Genomic DNA, 18,679 nt, shown 5'->3' on the forward strand with positions numbered 1-18,679 from the left:
TCTGGGGTAAGGCTGTAGGCATCTGTCTATCTATCTTTTTTTTTTTTTTTTAAGCTGTGTGATTTTTACCACACTGTTTAGGAACCATTGGCCTATTATAGTGGATTTTCCTGAAGCATTCTGGCATTCTGACCTCACCTTATGTCTCTTTCTTGGTGTTTTCCGTATTCCACATTTTGCATGTTAACATCCTTTGACCTTCTGGTGGGACTTTGCCCCTCTGACTATCCTAGTAACACCTGGCTGTTCTGCAGCTGCTGATGTGTGGGACTGGGGACATCAGTGTGTCCGACTTCAAAGCCCATGCGGTGGTCGTTGGTGGCTCATGGCATTTCAGAGAAAAGGTAAGTGGGCCAGATTTCTTTCAGTCGAATTTGTGCTGTCTTGTAAGGAAAAAGTTTCAGAAGGAAAAAGTCGAGTAGTCGGAGAAGCAGACATATCAACTGGGATATATGTGGGAAAGGCAGGTGGTCATCCAGGCAGATGGGAACCCTGGTCCCTAAGGGCTGTCACGCTGCTGCCACAGAGGCAGTATGTTGGAAAGGCAGAGAAATAGAACCAAGTAATTAGCGACTACCCTCCTGACCGTGTAACAGTATCAATTCCTTTTAAAGAGGTTGTCGACTCTAGCCGTTCCTACCTGCATGCAGTAACTGGGGCCCACCCCCACTTCCGGATATCCTGTTCCTTCCCCAGGGGTCAACTCCTAAGCTGCACATAGGTGTGACCCCAGCCTTGTGCTCTCCCTGCCAGGTCATGAGGTGGTTTTGGACCGTGGTTTCCAGTTTGACGCAGGAGGAGTTGGCTCGGCTGCTTCAGTTCACAACAGGCTCGTCTCAGCTACCACCTGGAGGCTTTGCCGCCCTCTGTCCCTCATTCCAGATTATTGCCACTCCGACCCATAGCACGCTACCAACTGCACACACGTGGTGGGTATCTGACTGCCTGGTGCGTGCTGTCACGGGGGATTATCTTTGCAGCCCTTGTCGGTGTTTCTGGTGGTGTGAGTTAATCACTTCTCTCCCCTTGGCCTTCCAGTTTCAACCAGCTGTGCCTCCCTACGTATGACTCGTATGAAGAGGTGCACAGGATGCTGCAGCTGGCCATCAGTGAGGGCTGCGAGGGCTTTGGCATGCTCTGACCACTCTCTTGGCATCCACTTGGCTCCCGTGCTTTCTGGAGCATCCGGGTGCACATAACAGACACAACCACTGACCCTAACGTGCACAAAACCATCAGCCAGAAGCTGCTGCGTGCTCTCCGTGTCTGGAGTATTCAGTCACCTGCAAGCCTTGTCCTTCCCTCGCCCCTCCTTTCCCATCCCCACCCAAAAAAAAAAATCTGAGCAACTCACTCAGTCACGCGAGGAGGGCCATGCTGCTATGCTTGCACTTGGTTCTTAGAAAGCTCTCAGTAGCTGGAGTGGCACTGGACTACCTCTCATGGTGACTGATAGCACAAAAGGATCTTTTCTGTGGTGTCAGAACTGGAAAAGGAGCTTTCCTTGCAAGCGTTTCTGGAAATGATCATTAATCAACAAAGAAGAACTCCCTAATAAGCTTTTTCTTGAGTATAAGCCTGTGAGATAGACAGACCTAAGAATGTGAAAGATAGCTGGGCTGTTGCCCCCAGTGCTGAATGTGACTCTCCTTTAGGGTATGGGGCATGTCTAGGCACGTGGCTGGCTTGAAGACTACTGATGCTTGTCCCTGAGTTTGTTCTTTACACTGAGGTGTGGCTGGGCTCGGCCACTCACCTCCAGCTTATGCGGTCTGCTAAGAGCTGGGGGTTCTTTAGATTTCTATTGAAGAAACTTTTGGAGCAAGAGATTGGGACAGTATGATAGCATGCCACCGATCCCTGGTTCTCTCTTTGCTTGGTGTTCCCTGGCAGCACTAAGGCAGGGGAAAAGGAATCAGTAATTTAATTGCTCCTCACAGGTCCTTAGGGTCAGGACACAGGGAACACACATAGAGGAGATACATCAGATGATAAATAAACACCTAGCTGTCCCAGTTACTTCCTGTCACTCCATCAGTTACCAACAAGGGCAGCTAAGGAGGGAGGAAGATAAATTAGGTTCACTGTTATGTGATGATTGAAGAGAACCTGCAGCTGTTTCTTGGTAGATGACAACCACCTTTTTCATTACGATTTGAATGAAGACGTTTTCAAGACTCAAAATCTCATAGAATTCCCAAATTTCTGTTTCTAAGAAGGCTTTGCTGCAAGCTACCATTCCCAATGGGGCATTCGACTCTGAAAATATTTACAAGCCATCTTTATTGCCAAAACCAGCAAGTACAAAGAGTCCAGAGATGAGGCGGGACTTGCAGCAGTGCCTTGGCCTCCTGGAAGCACGCCTGAGCCCTCCTGTTCCCAGAGATCACGAGGAACAAGCCTTCCTGAGCTGCTACAATTCCTGCCTGACCTCACTCCTTCGCAGTTGTCATTTGTCCTTCTTGGCATGGGTGCTGACCTCACTCATCCTTGGGGTCTAGGATCAAGCATCAGGGCCTCTGTACCCCAGGGTCCTCCATGCCACACGGTCACTGCTGTCCTCAGGGACCAGGACAAGGTGCTGCTGCCTGCCCCGGTGTTTTCCTATGGGACATGTACAGACAAGTTCCATCATCCCCCGGGAAACCTGATGCTGCCCCTCGGGCCCAGAGAGGGTTTCCAGCTGGGGGGCACGTGGGTTGGTTCTGCTGTCTTTGGCTGTTGTTTCTCTCCTGGATTCTGCATTCTCCTCTCCAGAGACTCATGCTGGAGCTCCAGCTGATTTTCTTGGTTAGATCTGTCCTTTTAAGCTCTAGTCATAGCACTTTTCAGAGCATCCTGGGTACCATTGCAGCCCAGCTGCATCCTGCAGTGGTCCTTAGCCCCAAGGTCTTTGTTTATTAACAAGACCCTTTGGTACTGTTGTGGTTTTCTGTTCTTCCCGTTTACCCTCTCTCTCCTAACTATTTAAAAGTATCTTTGCTCTTTAGGCCTTTCCTTTGACCTTTTTTTCTAATCCTGCTTTGGAACTAGCCAGTGTGGGGAGAGGTACACCATGTCGGAGAGAAGGAAGAGTGTCTGTTACTTCTTGAGCAGTTTTCTATTCACGTTTCTTATTTTGGCCAGCTTGTTTTATTTATGCCCTTGTGACCCAGATGCTTGGGGAGCCAGCTAACCTCCTGGCCTTTAGTCTCTTCAAAGGAGACCAGGCACCAAGTGAACACCAAGGAAGATGTCGGCATGTTTCTAGAACTTCAGCAGAGACCAAGCCCTGCTGCTGCAAACTTGTCAGGCCAGACAAAAGGGCCAGACAGTTGCAGCAATAGTGTAAATGTTTTGTACAGTAAATAAATGAATGTTTGAAAGGACTAAGGAGCAAGCGACTGCTTTACGTGATGATTCAGGGCTTAAATTGGAGGTGGGGAAGGAACAGAAAAATTTAGAAATGTTTTTGCATTTCCCCAGTAATGCCTCAGAAGCAGTCAGCTTGGGGTTGAATGTACTCCCGGAGCCCTGGCCTGGCCCAGACTTTCTTGCCCTTTCACCCTTCCCTGATTGCTGTCCATGGTGCCAGGCAGGGCCACAGTGCTTGCTTGCACAGAGGGCCAATGGCTGGGACAAGCAATTGTGCTCAGCTCCAGAAGGAGAAACCAGTTTGGCAAAAGTAGAGGATGTCTGTTCTCATCAGTCTTTTAAACATTAATTAGTTGTTGTTTTACAACATAAGAAACTCAGTGTAGAAAATTTGGAAATTAAAAAAAAGTACAAGAAAAAAAGTTACTTGCCATCCAGAGGGAATAACACTTCGGGGATGGCCTTCTTATTTGCATATAATCACACATGTATTTCTCAATGTGCCCTTGACCCTCCCACAAAAGTTTGCATATGGCAAACAAAAACCCTGTTCCACAAAAGTTTTTGGGTGGCAGGCGGGACCAATTCTTTTCTAACCACAGATAAGCTTGGCAGAAAGACAAGATCAGACCTCTGATTTGAGCCTTGTAGGAAAAGTGTTAGGGACCCTGACTTTCTTGGGGAAGTAATCATGGTGTCCTTGTGCATTGGTTCCCATTCTGGAAAATCAAAACAAAATCCTCATTATAATTGTTTTTCTTTTTGTTTTGTTTTTTGTCATTTTTTGTTAGTTTTTCTTTGTTTTGTTTGGCCATGGTGTATGCCTTGCGGGATCTTAGTTCCCTGAGCAGGGATTGAACCCTGGCCTGGCAGTGAAAGCGCCGAGTCTTAACCACTGGACCGTCAGGGTTTTTAAAATACAGATTATTTTTTCTCCCCACCCCCACCTCCCAGACCCAGTGGATTGGAATCTTAACTTGAAAATTACTCCTTTAGAGTGCATTCAAGGTACTCCCACCTCATCAAGCCCCCTTGAATGGTATGAGATGTCTTAAACACACAAAACAAAATTCTATCCCTCCAACTTTACACTTATAGGTTATTTAACAGTCCTACATCATTTACACATGCTGCTCTTGTGGCTTTGAACGGGTCACTATGGACATTTGTCACTGAGTGATTTCATCCCATCATGCAGTTATTCATAAGACTCAAGAGGCTGGTAGAATTGTTCTTAAATTAGCACAGTAAAATCCTGCCTTCAGCTTCTCATGCACTGTTACCTTTGAGCCACTGCAGCTCAAGCTCTGAGACCTCTGCCCAGCTACACTTCTCTTAGGACACAGTAGAGGTTCTCCAGCAGGTGGCTTGACCAGAGGGCTCCTTACCTCTGCTTTGGCTTCGCTTAGGCCCTCAAGCATAATAGACCAGCTCCAGGTATCCTGTTATTGTTTCTTTTAAAAATGAATAATTCTTTTTTCTTTTATTTTGAGAAGAACATATTAAAAAAAAAGGCATACAAGCATGTACATTTTAACAAATAATTATAAGGGAAGAGCACATGTAACCACTATCCAGGAAAGAAAGAAAACATTACAGCACTGCAGAGCAAGTCTCCTCCCACCCTTCTAGAGGTAACTTTTCCTGACTTTTAGAGTAATTGTTTTACCAGTTCCCTGTTCAAACAGCATGCCCTAAAAAATCACAGTGGGGAGGGGGAAAAAAGAGCCCATGTGATCTTTTATTTATTTATTTATTTATGGCCGTGTTGGGTCTTCGTTGCCGTGCACAGGCTTTCTCTAGTTGCGATGAGCAGGGGCTACTGTTGCAGTGTGGGGGCTTCTCATTGCAGTGGCTTCTCTTGTTGCGGAGCACAGGCTCTAGGTGTGTGGGCCTCAGTAGTTGTGGTATGCGGGCTCAGTAGTTTGTGGCGCACGGGCTTAGTTGCTCTGCGGCATGTGGGATCTTCCCGGACCAGGGCTCGAACCCGTGTCACCTGCATCGGCAGGCGGATTCTTATCCACTGCACCACCAGGGAAGTCCCCCCATGTGATCTCTTGATAAGATGCTAACCAAAGTCAATTTCTCCATAGTAATTCCTGTACCTCACAATTAGTTTTAAAAGTCTTCTGAAACCACTGTTGGCCTGTGAGAATCTAGTTCCCGTTCCTGATGCTGCATCTGAGGAATGATATTCAAAGACCACCAGGTCTCTGCAGAGGTCTTTCCCCAGATACCGTAAATTGGACACTCCTTTGCTTTCATACCCCGAAGAGGTTTTATGGATCGATCTGATGTGATCATGATTCTCTTTGGTGGTCAGTAGCAGGTTCTTGAGTGTAGTCGTATTGAAAATGACTTGGTACTAAATCGTCCCCCAAACTGTGGGATGGGCTAGTATTTCTGATTCAGAGTACTGAATCTGTGCACCTTCTAACAGAAAGCCATCCCAAAGTTCTTGGAGAGCTTAGGCTTTCGCTTGGAGTACAAAGGGAGGGGATTTAGAAATCTGCAGAGGCTATGGTGATGATCTTGGTCTGTATGTGATAGAGGGGTGCTGCTAGTTGGGATATGCCTTGCTACAAATACCTTCCTTCCCAGATCAGTTCACTTTAACGTTGCTTGTATATGAATACTTTGTGGTAGCCACAGCAGGGACCTGGTTCGCTGTGGTGAACTCAGGTGTGGTCTCTACAAGATGCTCAGTGAATTCCTGGTGAGGAGATGTAGAGGACACAGCCTCTTTCGAGAAGTTAGAGGAGTGTTAGCTATAGTTCTTTTTTTGTTTTTCGGTACATGGGCCTCCCACTGCTGTGGCCTCTCCCGTTGCGGAGCACAGGCTCCGGACGCGCAGGCTCAGCGGCCATGGCTCACGGGCCCAACCGCTCCGCGGCATGTGGGAACTTCCCGGACTGGGGCACGAACCCGTGTCCCCTGCACTGGCAGGCGGACTGTCAACCACTGCGCTGCCAGGGAAGCCCGCTATAGTTCTTTTGATATGGCATCAGAGGTGGCTTTAGCAAAGTTGTCCAGGTTGTCGGTAGGGTCCTGGCTTGTTAATACCAGCCAGCAGCCACAGCTTCTTAAACACAAGGTGGAAATAATGTTGATACGTCTAAGGGCAGGGATCAGACACACTAGCACAGAACCAGAGCATCTAGTCACCTTGTAAGAACAGTAAGAGACTCTCCTTGTAGTCTTTCTTCAGGGAGATGATGGATAATTTTTCCAGGATGAAGCCTGTGGATATGGTTGCTACTTCCTTGCAGTCCCCAGTTAGCAGGCCAGCACGGCCTTTGTAGTCTTTGATGGCCATGAATGCCTTAAACCATGCTTGGCCGGCCAGCCAGGCAACTTTCCGAGTGAGCAAGGTCTTAGGACTTCATCTCTTAGGGGTGAAGAAGTCAGTCGAGCTAGGTGAGGATACAAATTTCTTTTACAAACTTCATTGTGTCCTAGACCAGGTGGCTCCTCCTGATGACAGGAACCCACCTGTATCCTGTGTTTCTGACTCCAGAGCCCCTGGGCCTCCAGCCTCCCCTGCGGGACGGTCATCTCCTGTCATTTGGCCTTTTCTAAAAGAAGATGCCCCTGAATGCTTTTGCATCCAGTGTGCAGAATGGAACCCTCAAAGGGTAGAGAGCCATGAATTGATGAGCTTGGACTTTCATATTTTATTTTTAACTCCCACGGTTCAACCTTGGGCAAGACAACCTTTTAGTATTAGTTTTCTGACCTGCAAAATGATGTTGTTAACTAAAGAAAATTGACTAATAACTTGGAGCCCTTGGAAAAGTTTTCCTATATATAATATGTGTGACACCATATTGATTATGGCTTAGGGCCCTGGTAACTTCCACAGCAGGAGACTGTATGGGTCTGGGGGCAGTAGGGGATGCTAGAGTGGATGACTGGTGTGCGGTGGGGCTCTGGCTCCACCTTGCCATGTCCAGGCAGGCCAGAGAGAATGGGTATTCAGGATACCTAGTCCAAACACCTGTGAAGAAGAGCCCAGGTCAGAAGAGACCACCTCTCTCTTCTTCATGTGACCCTCCAAAGGCCAGAGGAAGTATTTGAAGGGACTGCATCTCAAGCCGTGTCATGCGGTAGGCAACCTAATACCCTTGACTTGCCTTAACTCACCCGATTACTGAATCATAATAATAGCTACTGATTTTTGAGCTCTTCCCTTATGCTAGGAGCTTTAATATATATTGTCTCATGTTGACAGTGACCCTGCAAGGTAAGTCTTGTTTTCTCCATTCTACACGAGACACAGTTGAGACTCAGAAAGGGTAAGTAGCTGCCAAGGTTCCTTAGCTAGTAAGTGGCAGAGCAGTATTTGAACTTGGGTCTGTTTTATGTCAAAGCCCAAACTCTTTCCACATTGCTGGTTTGTCTCTAGCAGGTTAGCTTAGACTAAGAAACAACCCAGGCACTGGGCCACCTGTGTTCACTGACTCTGTCTCACATTCACTTGGTGACACTGTGTGACAGATGAATACTTTACCTTTGTTTACCTGTCAGTCATTTCAGGCTTTGGGGTTTATGAGGAGAGGACCCTATTGATTCAGCATAGAGAGCTTCTAAGAGATAGAGCTATTGGCAGTAGCTCTAACATTTTTTTGTGTAGAAAGTTCCAAAGAAAACCAGCTAATGACTTGAGTGAAGTGACTTCCAAGTTTAAATGAATCCTGCATAAAGTGTACAAGACACCGTTGAGGATATAACTGAGGAAGAATATCCTGAAATTTTAATATCCCCACTTTGGTTGAAAATCCATAGGTTGCAAGCAAATGAAATACTAGAATGAGGTCTGACATGCTACCCAATACCCTGATGTTTATCTCTGGTAACTAAGTCTGCAGAAAAAGCCTCATTTAAATAAATCTTTTGTCTCTAAACTCTCCTGACATGAAACGCAGCACCGTTTGGCATAGGCCAAATCTCTGGTGGTTATCTTGCTGAGGAAGTAAACATTTTCAAGAATGCCAGAGTTAAAGGGAGACACACACCTCAAACAAGACTGACTCTATTGGAACTATAAACATAGTATCTTCTGCAGGGTGAGGGGTCCTGTGCCTCTCTAGGGTGAGGTCACTGTTTCTATGGATTTGCACATGGAGGAGTCTTTCTGAATCTTCCCATCTTTAGATGGACCAACAGTGTTCCCTCTCTATGCAGAACTCCCACTCGAAGGAGTTGCCAAGACAGTCTTCTGTTTGCCCATTAGCAGAGTCAGGGATCTCAGTATTTGCAAGCCAGCGGGAGAGCCTTTGATGGTGTTTATGTTATGTTGAAAACAAAATGTTGTGTTATTATGTAAGAGGAAGATTATGTGTGTGTCATCATTTTGTGCTAGTTCTCATAAATCCTGGGTCTAATCCTACTCTCAAGTTGTCATTTCATTTCCTATAAGTGTACCCCTTGCCCCCACTACCAAAAAAAGAATCTGATGTTTCTGTTCCATCACTGGGTTTATGGCCTCCCTTTTCCCTTTAGTTCTTTGCATCTCTGCATTTCAGCAAACATCTGTGGATCAGGCACTATGCAGGGAGCTGGGGACACAAGATAGAATGTGATCCCTGCTTCTGAACAGCTCACAGTCTCATGGGGGGAGACAGACACATAAACAATGCATTTTCCTTAGAGTTTCCTTCCCCCAAGGCTTGAGCACCCAAAGCCATCACCACCTACCCCCATAGTTTCTCTCATTCCTGTTTAATCTGGTGGGGGAGGGGCATTTCTGTTTATGCATTTAGAGATTTCCCAAAGGATAGAGTAACAGCTGCAAGTGAAATTTGTTGAGCTCCTTACACATATACAAAGGGAGAGAAGTTAGTCTCCCTGTTGATCTTCAGAGAAGCAAGAACCCTTGCAAGGATGGATTCCAAACCAAGACCCCAAGCAGCAAGCCCCTAACTGTGCCATAAGTCAGCCATCACGCCTGAGCCGTTCCCAGAAAAGGGAAGTCGGTCATCTTAGGACCCCACTCCCCCTTTAACCTTCTCTCCCAGACAAAGCAGACCTGAGGTGTTGACTTCGGCAGCAGGGGACTGGCTAGTAGCCTGCAGATCAGTGAATGAAGGTAAAATCTTGAGTGAATGGGGAGAGGGACGTATCTCCAACACTAACAGCAATCAAAGGGTTCCTCCTATGGTCAGAATAACTAGGGGGTGGCAGAGGAAAGGCAATGTTATTTCCCAGGAACCGAGAGGCATGAAGAGGCAAGTCAATTTCACGAGTAGCCATGCAGTTGGTTGTGGCCACTGTAGGTGGAAACACCTTCACTCCAGTTTCCCCTGGAGTTTCTCAAGCCCAGGAAGCTGGAGTCCTTGGTCATGTCTTTGTAGCGTGCTGCAGCTGACACTTAGCCCTCTGTGGTTTGGGCAGATCTTAAAGGTGATCCCCCTAGCTTCTGGGCTGCATTGCAGCTGGATGGGCCATTGCCTTGAGGATAACTTTCAGGCTGCTTTTCCCAGAGTGATTTCTCTGATACCTTGCCATGGTCATGCCAGGCTGCATCTCCTCAACAAGTCAGAGCAGCGGAATTACACTTGGGTGTTCTCCTATAATCTGACATTTGCTATCCCGGTAGGGGTAGACAGACGTGTTGTCGGATCCTGGCAGGCGCACGTGTGGCGCTCTGGAGAGGTCTGGAGGTGGGTGTGGGTACCACAGCGATGCATCTGCCTGCTCCATAAGGGTCTGGTTTCAACAATTCTGACTGAGATCCCGCTACACCTTGAAAGTTCTGTTGTTTTGGCATGCAAAGCTGTGTATTCCAGACAGCCTCTCATACTCGGAAGCAGCACGAAACTCTTTTGTCAGATCATATCTTGGGTTTTGGCTCCAAAAATATCACTGGGGATTAACTATGGGAGGATGAAAAAAAAAAAGCAAAACTCCAGTCCTGACTTTTGGGGGTCAGGCTGGGCTTAGGGGCTTGGCATGGTGGGGAAAGGGGGCCAAGACAGTGGTTGGCACAAGGATATGGAGAACTTCGGAAGCAGAGCCAGAGACTCTGAGGACTGAGGCCCAGGAAAGCCTGGCACGAGTAAACGCTGGGTATTTAACCAGGAACAGTCGCTCTGTTTTTCTCAGCCTTGGCAGTAAGTCAGGGCAACAAGCAGTTCTAGCAGGGTCCACATCCTTCCTGTTGTCTCCACCCCAGCCTCACTCCTCATCCCAAACATCTGCTTCAGATTTGGGCCCTTTCCTTCTCCCCGATTCCTGTACCAAACCACGGGTGGCAAGGGTGAGGGGTCTGCAGGTGTGGGACAAGGAAGAAGAGGAGGAAAACTCTGGGAAAAGCTTCTGAAACAGAAAAGTTCTGTTTCAGGTGCTGCAGAAGGGTCTGACCTTTTTTTTTTTTTTAATGTGCCTATATATCACCAGAATCTTACCAGTAAGTTGTTTCCCTCTCGGGGTAGAGGGAGCAACCAAGGGAGGGAATTGGGACCAGGTGGGGAAATCTCCGGGCATCACATGGCCTGCTTTTCAAAGGCAGCTCAGGGTCACTGCAGAGGGAGCAATAGATTAGTTCCCACGATGAGCAGTCGAGTGGTGGGGAGGTGCTAACGGGCTATTAAACACCTCTTCTCTGGCGAGCAGCTGCGATGACAGCCTGTGAGCCAGAGCAGCAGAACTAGCCTAGGACTGGAGGTGGCAGGAGAGAAGAAACAAGCCAGTGCTAGCCGTCAGTCACAGAAGCCTCAGAAGTCTCACTAGAAGGGATCTAAGTTTCTCCGGTACTTGCCCTGAAATCCCAATCCATTTTAAGTGACAGGGACACCCCAAGAGAGAACGCTGGGACATCTAAGGGAGTAATCTCAAAATTCTTGTAAAAATAACAATAGCCAGGGCTTCCCTGGTGGCGCAGTGGTTGAGGGTCCGCCTGCCGATGCAGGGGACACGGGTTCGTGCCCCGGTCCGGGAAGATCCCACATGGCGTGGAGCGGCTGGGCCCGTGAGCCATGGCCGCTGAGCCTGCGTGTCCGGAGCCTGTGCTCCGCAACGGGAGAGGCCACAACAGTGAGAGTCCTGCGTACCGCAAAAAAAAAAAATTAATTAATAAAAATAACAATAGCCAGCATCTAACACTGTGCCTTGCCCTGTTCTAAGCACCACCTATATTAACTCATTTAATCTTCACATTGGTCTACAAGGTAAAGACAATTACTATTCCCATTTTACGGAAGAGGAAAATGAGGCACAGAGAAGCAGCTCGCCAAGGTTACATGTCCAGTGATGTGTCTAGGTGTCAAGCGGGCCCTAACACCTTGTATCACACAAGGTCAAAGGAAGTGGAGTTTGGGGGCAGGACAGTCAAATCCAGAGTGTTCTGTTCATCCTCCAAACCAGAGACAGGTTGTGTGGGCTCTGATTTCTGGGACCACAGGGAGCCCGTCTGGCAGGCACTTCTCCATCCAGTCCCACTGTTCTGTGCCTCCTCAGCCTTCTGCTGCCCTTTGAGCCTTTGGTTTCTACCTCCGCCTGCAGGGCAAGTGGCACCCCTCCATCTCCAGACCGAAATCAGCTGGGGGAGGTTCCTCAGGAAGTTGCCTGGGCTCCTGGCCCCTAGCGGGGAGTGGAAGAGGAGCTAAAGTGCAGGAGCTGGCCAAGGTCTGCAGACCAGGAGTCCCATTAAACTTCAAAGCTGTGGGGTAGGAGCCAAGCCCATCATTTGGCCTCACTGACATCCAGCTCACCCTGGCAGGCCTCTATCTTGTATAGTGACAGGCTGCAGGCCTCTTCCAGCTGCTGCTGCCAGGACTATGCCAGAGCCCACTTTCCACTTTATGTGGTTGCAGCCCCTTTCCACCAAGAGGGAAGAGTGCGCTGGTCCTAGGAGGCCCACCTGACTGGCCGGGGGCCCGAGGACAGCGGTTCTGCAGTCATGGTGAATATGGTCTGGCCAGGCCCAGCTCATCCTGCCTTCCAGCCTTTGCTTATATTGTGGCTCCATGAGGACTGCTGCCCTTCTCATTCCATCCAGTGACCCCGTCCTTCAAACCTAGCGCGTGTCAGAGAATGTGAGGATTCATGAAAATGCGTGAAAGCGCTAGCAGAGCCTGACACATATCAAGCCTTAAAAAATAACAGAGAGGTATCATCATCATCATTAACAATGGTAAACCGATATCCATAGCTATCTTTGGCTTTATTGTGGATTTGAAGTTGGAAGATCTGGGTTCAAATCCTGACCTTGCCACTTCTTGGTTGAATACTCTTTGGATAAATTGCTCAACCTCTCTTAACTAGAAAAGATGGATTCTAACACCCACACAGTGTACCCCACAGAGGGAGTAGGAAGCTCAGATAAGATAAAAGATGTGAACAATATTTTGTAAATCACAGAACCTGCTGCAAATGCTGGCATTGCCTTTCTTACCTCCACTGGCTCACAGGGACCTCTGGTGCTTGTGAACCTCCTGCCTGCACCATGCCTGTCCCTTGGGATGATCTCATCCCTGCTACTGGCCTAGCCTGGGGGTGGCTAAATCCATTTGTCCTTCTAGCCAACAAAAACAAAAGTGGAATTTTTTCAGAAGAAACTTTGGTTTCAAAATTAAGGAGGTAGGGACTTTTCTGGTGGTACAGTGGTTAAGAATCCGCCTGCCAATGCAGGGGACACAGGTTCGAGCCCTAGCCCGGGAAGATCCCACATGCCGCGGAGCAACTAAGCCTGTGCGCCACAACTACTGAGCCTGTGCTCTAGAGCCCATGAGCCACAGTTACTGAGCCCACACGCCTAGAGCCCGTGCTCTGCAACAAGAGAAACCACTGCAATGAGAAGCCCGCGCACCGCAATGAAGAGTAGCCCCCGCTCGCCGCAACTAGAGAAAGCCTGCACGCAGCAACGAAGACCCAACACAACCAAAAATAAATAAATAAATAATTTTTTGTTTTATTTAAGAAGGTAAATGAAACCAAGAAAATGCAAAAGAAGAGGAGCAAGTGGACTTACAAATACTGATGTCTCCTGCTATGAAGTCCAACCTCAGGGGCCAAATTCATTGTGAGCCCTGACCCCAGGTCTCAGCCTTGCCTGGTGGATTTGGGGTTGAAAAGCACCAAAGGAAAAGAGAGCCCAGAACAACAGTGAACCACGCTACACACACACACACACACACACACACACACACACACACACACACACACACACACAAAAACACACGGTGGGGATAAAACACACAGACCTTACAATGTTATGTGTCTGAGCCTCAAGTGAGTCTGGCCACCAAAGGCAGATGTCCTGAGAAGCTAACGAGGTACACAAGCCCTTTCCAAGTTTATGTATTTTTTCAAGGTCATAGATTTTATAATACTTGCTAAAGTTAAGATTTTTTAACTGTAGTAGGTTTAGAACACTGTCTCCACCCCAGTTTCTCCTCTGTCACGCCTCCCTTTGTGTCAGTGAGGGGAGGTGGCTGTAGCATTTGGAAGTGTGACTAAGGGAATTTGAGTTGGCGATATATTCAGTTGGATTTACTGTCATATGTTCATTGGTTATTTTGGGAAAACATCCATTTGGGTCATGTGTAATACATTTATGTCTTGTAATATATTTACTGCTAGCCAACCTGGTTAGAAATGGCTTTCTGGAATATTCCCACCGCACATTCTGGGGGTATTCTTACCTGATGCTGTGACAGGTGCAGAGCCAGAGCCTTATCACATCTGGCACCAGAAGTCTGCAGGCGAGGGAAGAGAAACAAGGGTTGAGATGGATGGAGCAGAAGCCAGTCTGTGAGAAATTCTTCCACGCCTCAGATGGTCAAAGCATGTTGAGGTTTTCTGTTGCCTGAAGCTTATAAAATTTGGGGAGCCTGCTTTAAGAAAAAATACAAAATTAGGTGTGAATGAGAATATTTACTTAGAATAAGAAAAAGAATCACAAATTACAAAATTTTTAAAAGCTAGTAAATACGACAAACATCACGAAGTCCAGAAAAATAATCCAGACCAGCGTCTGGATCTGCCCCTGCCAGTGCTGTGTGTAGATCTGCCATTTCTCCTCTGATGGGATGTGGGCAGAGGGACAATAAAGACAACTTCAGCTTACCCATTTAGGGTTCCCAGGAACGGAGAAAGGTGGCAATAATTAAATATGAATTTTATGCCATCTTTTGGCACCCTGTGCAGGCCCCTGGAGGGAGGACACAAACACTCCTGAAGCCAGTGGCTCAGACAGTTTCCCGAATTGAGGGCTGAGAGCTACAGGCCAGCGTCCCACGTCACTGGCCTTTGCCATGTTCAGATGCAGGGAGCAGAGATTTCCTCCGAGTTAGAAGGCTACAGTGACTGATTCCTTAGGAACTTGGGAGGACCTGCCTAGGCCAGAGGGTGGCTCTGCAGGAAGACTGGGTCACACAGCTTAGTGGACAACTCCTAATGTTTACTTGGCACTTCCCTGTGTCTTAAATCGTGTCCCTCAAAAGGAGACCCTGCAACAAGGATTTGTGTGAAAGTGAAATTCTTAGGAGTCTTCCCAGGAGTTGGGGAGGGAGACTGAGAGGAGAGAGAGGCCAAGCGAGGATGTGATGTCAAGCAAGAGGTCACGGGGGGTGGGGAGGGGGGGAGTGGTTCAGTGTGCAGGGAGCTTGGGAGATGGAGGTGTTTATACCCCTCACTCAGAGCCGTTGTCGGTTAAGGGCTGCCTGGGGCCTGAGGGAAGCAACTTCCCACGCACTTCCCTGACCTCCATGCAGGCAGCCAAAGCAGGTTCCAGCAGCTGCGGACAGGTGCTGGCAGCGGGGGATGGGGGCGGGGCGGGTCCTGAAGTGATACGGGGACCTGAGGACCCGTGGGCAGAGCACCGACAGCATATGCTATGCCCATGCCCTGTCTGCTGCTACTAGCCACTGTAGCTGCCTGGTCCTTATCTGTGCTTTGTTATCACTACCAGTTACCATGCATTGATCTCAGTAACTCCTCAAAACAGCCCCATTATCGCCCCCACTTCAGGGGTGAAGCAACTGAAGTCAGAGACAGCAGCTGTGACCTGCTCCAGGCCCTTCCTGGCTGCCACCCCAGGTCTTACCACCCCGTTTGCTTCCTTCAGGAGCTAAGACACCCTGTCTGGTTTGTGCACCACTCCTACACACTGCCTAGTGTATCATCGGCACGAAATAGGTGCTCAATGCATAAAGGATTCCAGAACAAAGGGCTCAGCGGGGGACCATGTCTCATCATACAGCACTGTGGTGATGCCCCCTTGGTGCCAGCCCTGTGCCAGGGACTACAGGGTGCCCCTGGGGCCGGGAGCAAATGCCTCAGGGCAAAGGCAGCCCTGAGCACAGGCTAGGAGAGTGCCAGGCTGACGGGCCCCAGCTGTATTCTGATAGCACCCTCTTTCGCCTCGGCAGCAGCATTTGTGAAATCACCCTCTAAACGATTCCCGTCTCCTGGGAACGGCAGCAGCCTACTTGGGGATGGTTTTCAGTGTGTCCCTCGAGTTTCCCCAAAAAGTTGTGTCGCATTCTCAGCCTGTACATGAGTTTAACGTTAACGTGTGGGACCATTAGTGGTCTCTGGAACGTGCCACAAGTGGTCCCAAGATCCTGCCTGAGAGCTCAGAGGGCTGTGGACAGCCTCATGGGGAAAATAAGGCAACTGGAGGTGGAGCCCATATCAACTGGATAAAGTATTTAGACTGTACACAAGCCAACGAAAAAGCACGTTTGCCTTTGGAGGCTGTCTGAGGCCCTGCAGGGGTTGAAAGGGAAGAGCAGTGAGGAATATAAAATACCCCATTCCGTCCTGCTTGCAGTGACCATGGTGCCCGGCTGTGCTGCCTCTCCCTGCTGCTGGAGTGGGTAGGGTCTGGGCCAGGAGGGAGAGAGAAATGTTACACTGAAGGGAACCTCAAGCTGGGGAGGGGCTGCAGCCGAGCTGCTCTTGCAGGCTCGGGAGCTCCAGGCTGGTTGCCACCTGCCCTCCCCAGCTCAGACTAAATATCCAGCCCTGCGGGTAAGTGAGAAATTCTTGGCCTCGGCCTGCCCGGGCCTCCCTGGCTTAAAATCGCTTTCCTTCATGGAACAGGGGCTGCCGTCTGCCCTTGGCCTGTTCTTCCTATTCCTCACTCTGCGGGCTCAAGCTGATTGGCAGACTTATCCAAGCATGGAGGGTAGGGGCACTGCCCTTGGGAAGCAGTCAGGAAGAGTGAGGGAGTGAGATCCAGAGACCAAGCACAGACATGGGGTCAGAGACTGAGACAAGAGACAGGGTAAGACAGGCAGTGACATGAAGACAAAGAGATGGAGTGAGAGAAACGGAGAGAGACTGCAAGACAGAAAGAGAGACAGAAGCAGAGAGAGGCAGAGGAGAGGTGGGGAAATAGATATATCGCATAGGACTGCCAGAGAAAGAGAAATGCAAATGAAGGAGAAAAGAGGGGGCAACAGCTGAGCAGACTAACTGGGCCCTGAGCTGGGATTCCCACATCTGAGCGCAGCCTTGCCCATCAGCCTTCCGCAGGGACAGGAATGAGTTCTCCAAGGTGGGCCTTAGTGGATGGAGTGGGGACTTCGCACATCCCCACATCTGCTTCCCATCTGCATCCCACTCGTGGATTTGCATCCCCAGGCTTTTTCTCCAGAGCCACAATCCATTCAAAACAAACCTCAGCTTTTCATTTGTAGCTGCAAATCCATGCAGAAGTCTGTGGCTCTCTTGAGTTGTAGGGGGCCCCGCAGGCTCTGGCAGCGCCAGTGCAGAACCAGGGAAGGGGAGGAGAGGCTGGAAGAGTGGAAGAGAGAGAGATACTGGCCCCCTGGCTCTGACCTGGAGAGGACTTGGAGTCCACGCTGAAGGGCTTTTGGGAGGCGCCCAAGACCACCAGACCTCCCAGGCCCCTCCCCAGAGGCTGTACCTGCTGTGCTGGTGACATGGCCAGCTGTCCTTTCCACATCTAGGGGAGAGATACACCAGAGCAGAGCCCTCAGCCATCAAGACTGGCCACGTCAAAGCAAGATGCACAAAGTTCTTGATGAATGACACTTATATTAAAAAAAAAAAAAAAGTTTTAAAAGCTAATAAATGGGCTCTGTAAAGGAGTCCGGGCCCAAGCCCCAGCATCTGTCTCCTTCACGTCATTCTGCCATGGTAGCTACCTATCCTCTCCTGTCTCCTTTCTCTGCTCCTCCCTTCTCTGAGCCCACCCCCTCTAGGGCTTTTTGATCCTTCTATCATGTCACTCCAGTCCTACTACTGCCTCTCCTCATTAGTCCATTCATTTAGTCATTCACTCACTCATGTCAACCATTCATTCAATAATTCACATATTCAACCACTGATTTCTTCATTCAGTGTTCCCTGAGCACTGCCCTAGGCTTACAGTCCCGTTGCTGTGGATTGAATGTTTGTGTCCCTCAAGAATTCATATGTTGGAGCCCTAATCCCCAGTGTGATGGTACTTGGAGGTGGGTTTGAGAGGTAGTTAGGTTTAGAAAAGGTCACAAAAGTAGAGGCCCCATGATGGAATTAGTGTCCTTATAAGAAGAAGAGACCAGAGCTCACTCACCCTCTCTCTCTGCCGTGTGGGGACACAGCAAGAAGACGGCCATCTGCAAACCAGGAAGAGGGCTCTCACCAGACCCTGAACCTGCTGGCTCTCTGATGTTGGACTTCCCAACCTCCAGACTGTGAGAAATCAATTTCCATCGTTTGAGCCAGCCAGTCTGTGGTATTTTGTTATGGCAGCCCGAGCTGACCAAGACACCAGTCAGTCAAAGAGGCAAATCATATACTGAGTGAAAGTTAACAGGAGAGGGGTTAGAGGACAGCACAAGAAATGTCATAAGTCAAGGTATGATGATGAAGTAGTTTAGACAGCAAGTTCTCTAGAATATTGGAGAAGGGAGATGAAAATTTTGTGAAAGGAAGTGGAAGTTTGGATTCCCCTGGTCTCCCTTAGGATACGGCTTCTACCAGGACATGGAGGGGGAGAGCTCCAACATCCTCAAGTCAGCCCTGAAGCTGCCCAGGCCTAGAGTTACAGGAAGACCCCAGGGACAGATTAGGTAATGAAGGGGGGCCTTCTGAGGTGGGAGTCTTAGTGTGACTCCTGAGGTTGCCCGCGGCACTCTCCCGCTGACCATCGGGGACTGCGCAGGGCTCCCTCAGTCCTGCCGGAGAGGCGGGGCAGGGCCACAAGAGGCAAGACTGAAGGCTGGGAATTCAGCCAGACTTGCCTCCAAGGAGAGGCTTGGGCAGAAGAGTTTGGGGGGTGGGAGGGTCTAGGTGAGCAGCGGGAGAGACTCCAGCTCTGGAGGATGGGGGAGGGGAGGCTGATTACTGTCCTGGGGCTTTCCTGGGGAGG

At 49.1% G+C, this 18,679-nt stretch overlaps 1 protein-coding gene across 4 annotated transcripts in view; it reads left to right on the forward strand.

The window, feature by feature from the left end:
- Window positions 1-1,323, forward strand: part of AREL1 (apoptosis resistant E3 ubiquitin protein ligase 1) — a 41,604-nt gene extending 40,281 nt beyond the window's left edge. For 3 of the 4 annotated variants that reach the window (XM_024737827.1, XM_024737828.1, XM_024737829.1), the window contains 2 exons: window positions 255-344; window positions 754-1,323. In XM_024737827.1, coding sequence (XP_024593595.1) covers window positions 255-344; window positions 754-1,068 — 405 coding nt within the window. In that variant the 3' untranslated portion in view covers window positions 1,069-1,323. The remainder of the gene's footprint in view (window positions 1-254; window positions 345-753) is intronic. The other variant, XM_024737830.1, reaches the window with a different exon arrangement.
- Window positions 1,324-18,679: the final 17,356 nt, after the last annotated feature.

Source organism: Neophocaena asiaeorientalis, unplaced genomic scaffold, assembly GCF_003031525.2.
Source record: "Neophocaena asiaeorientalis asiaeorientalis breed wild unplaced genomic scaffold, Neophocaena_asiaeorientalis_V1.1 scaffold49, whole genome shotgun sequence".
Classification (NCBI taxonomy): Eukaryota; Metazoa; Chordata; class Mammalia; order Artiodactyla; family Phocoenidae; genus Neophocaena; species Neophocaena asiaeorientalis.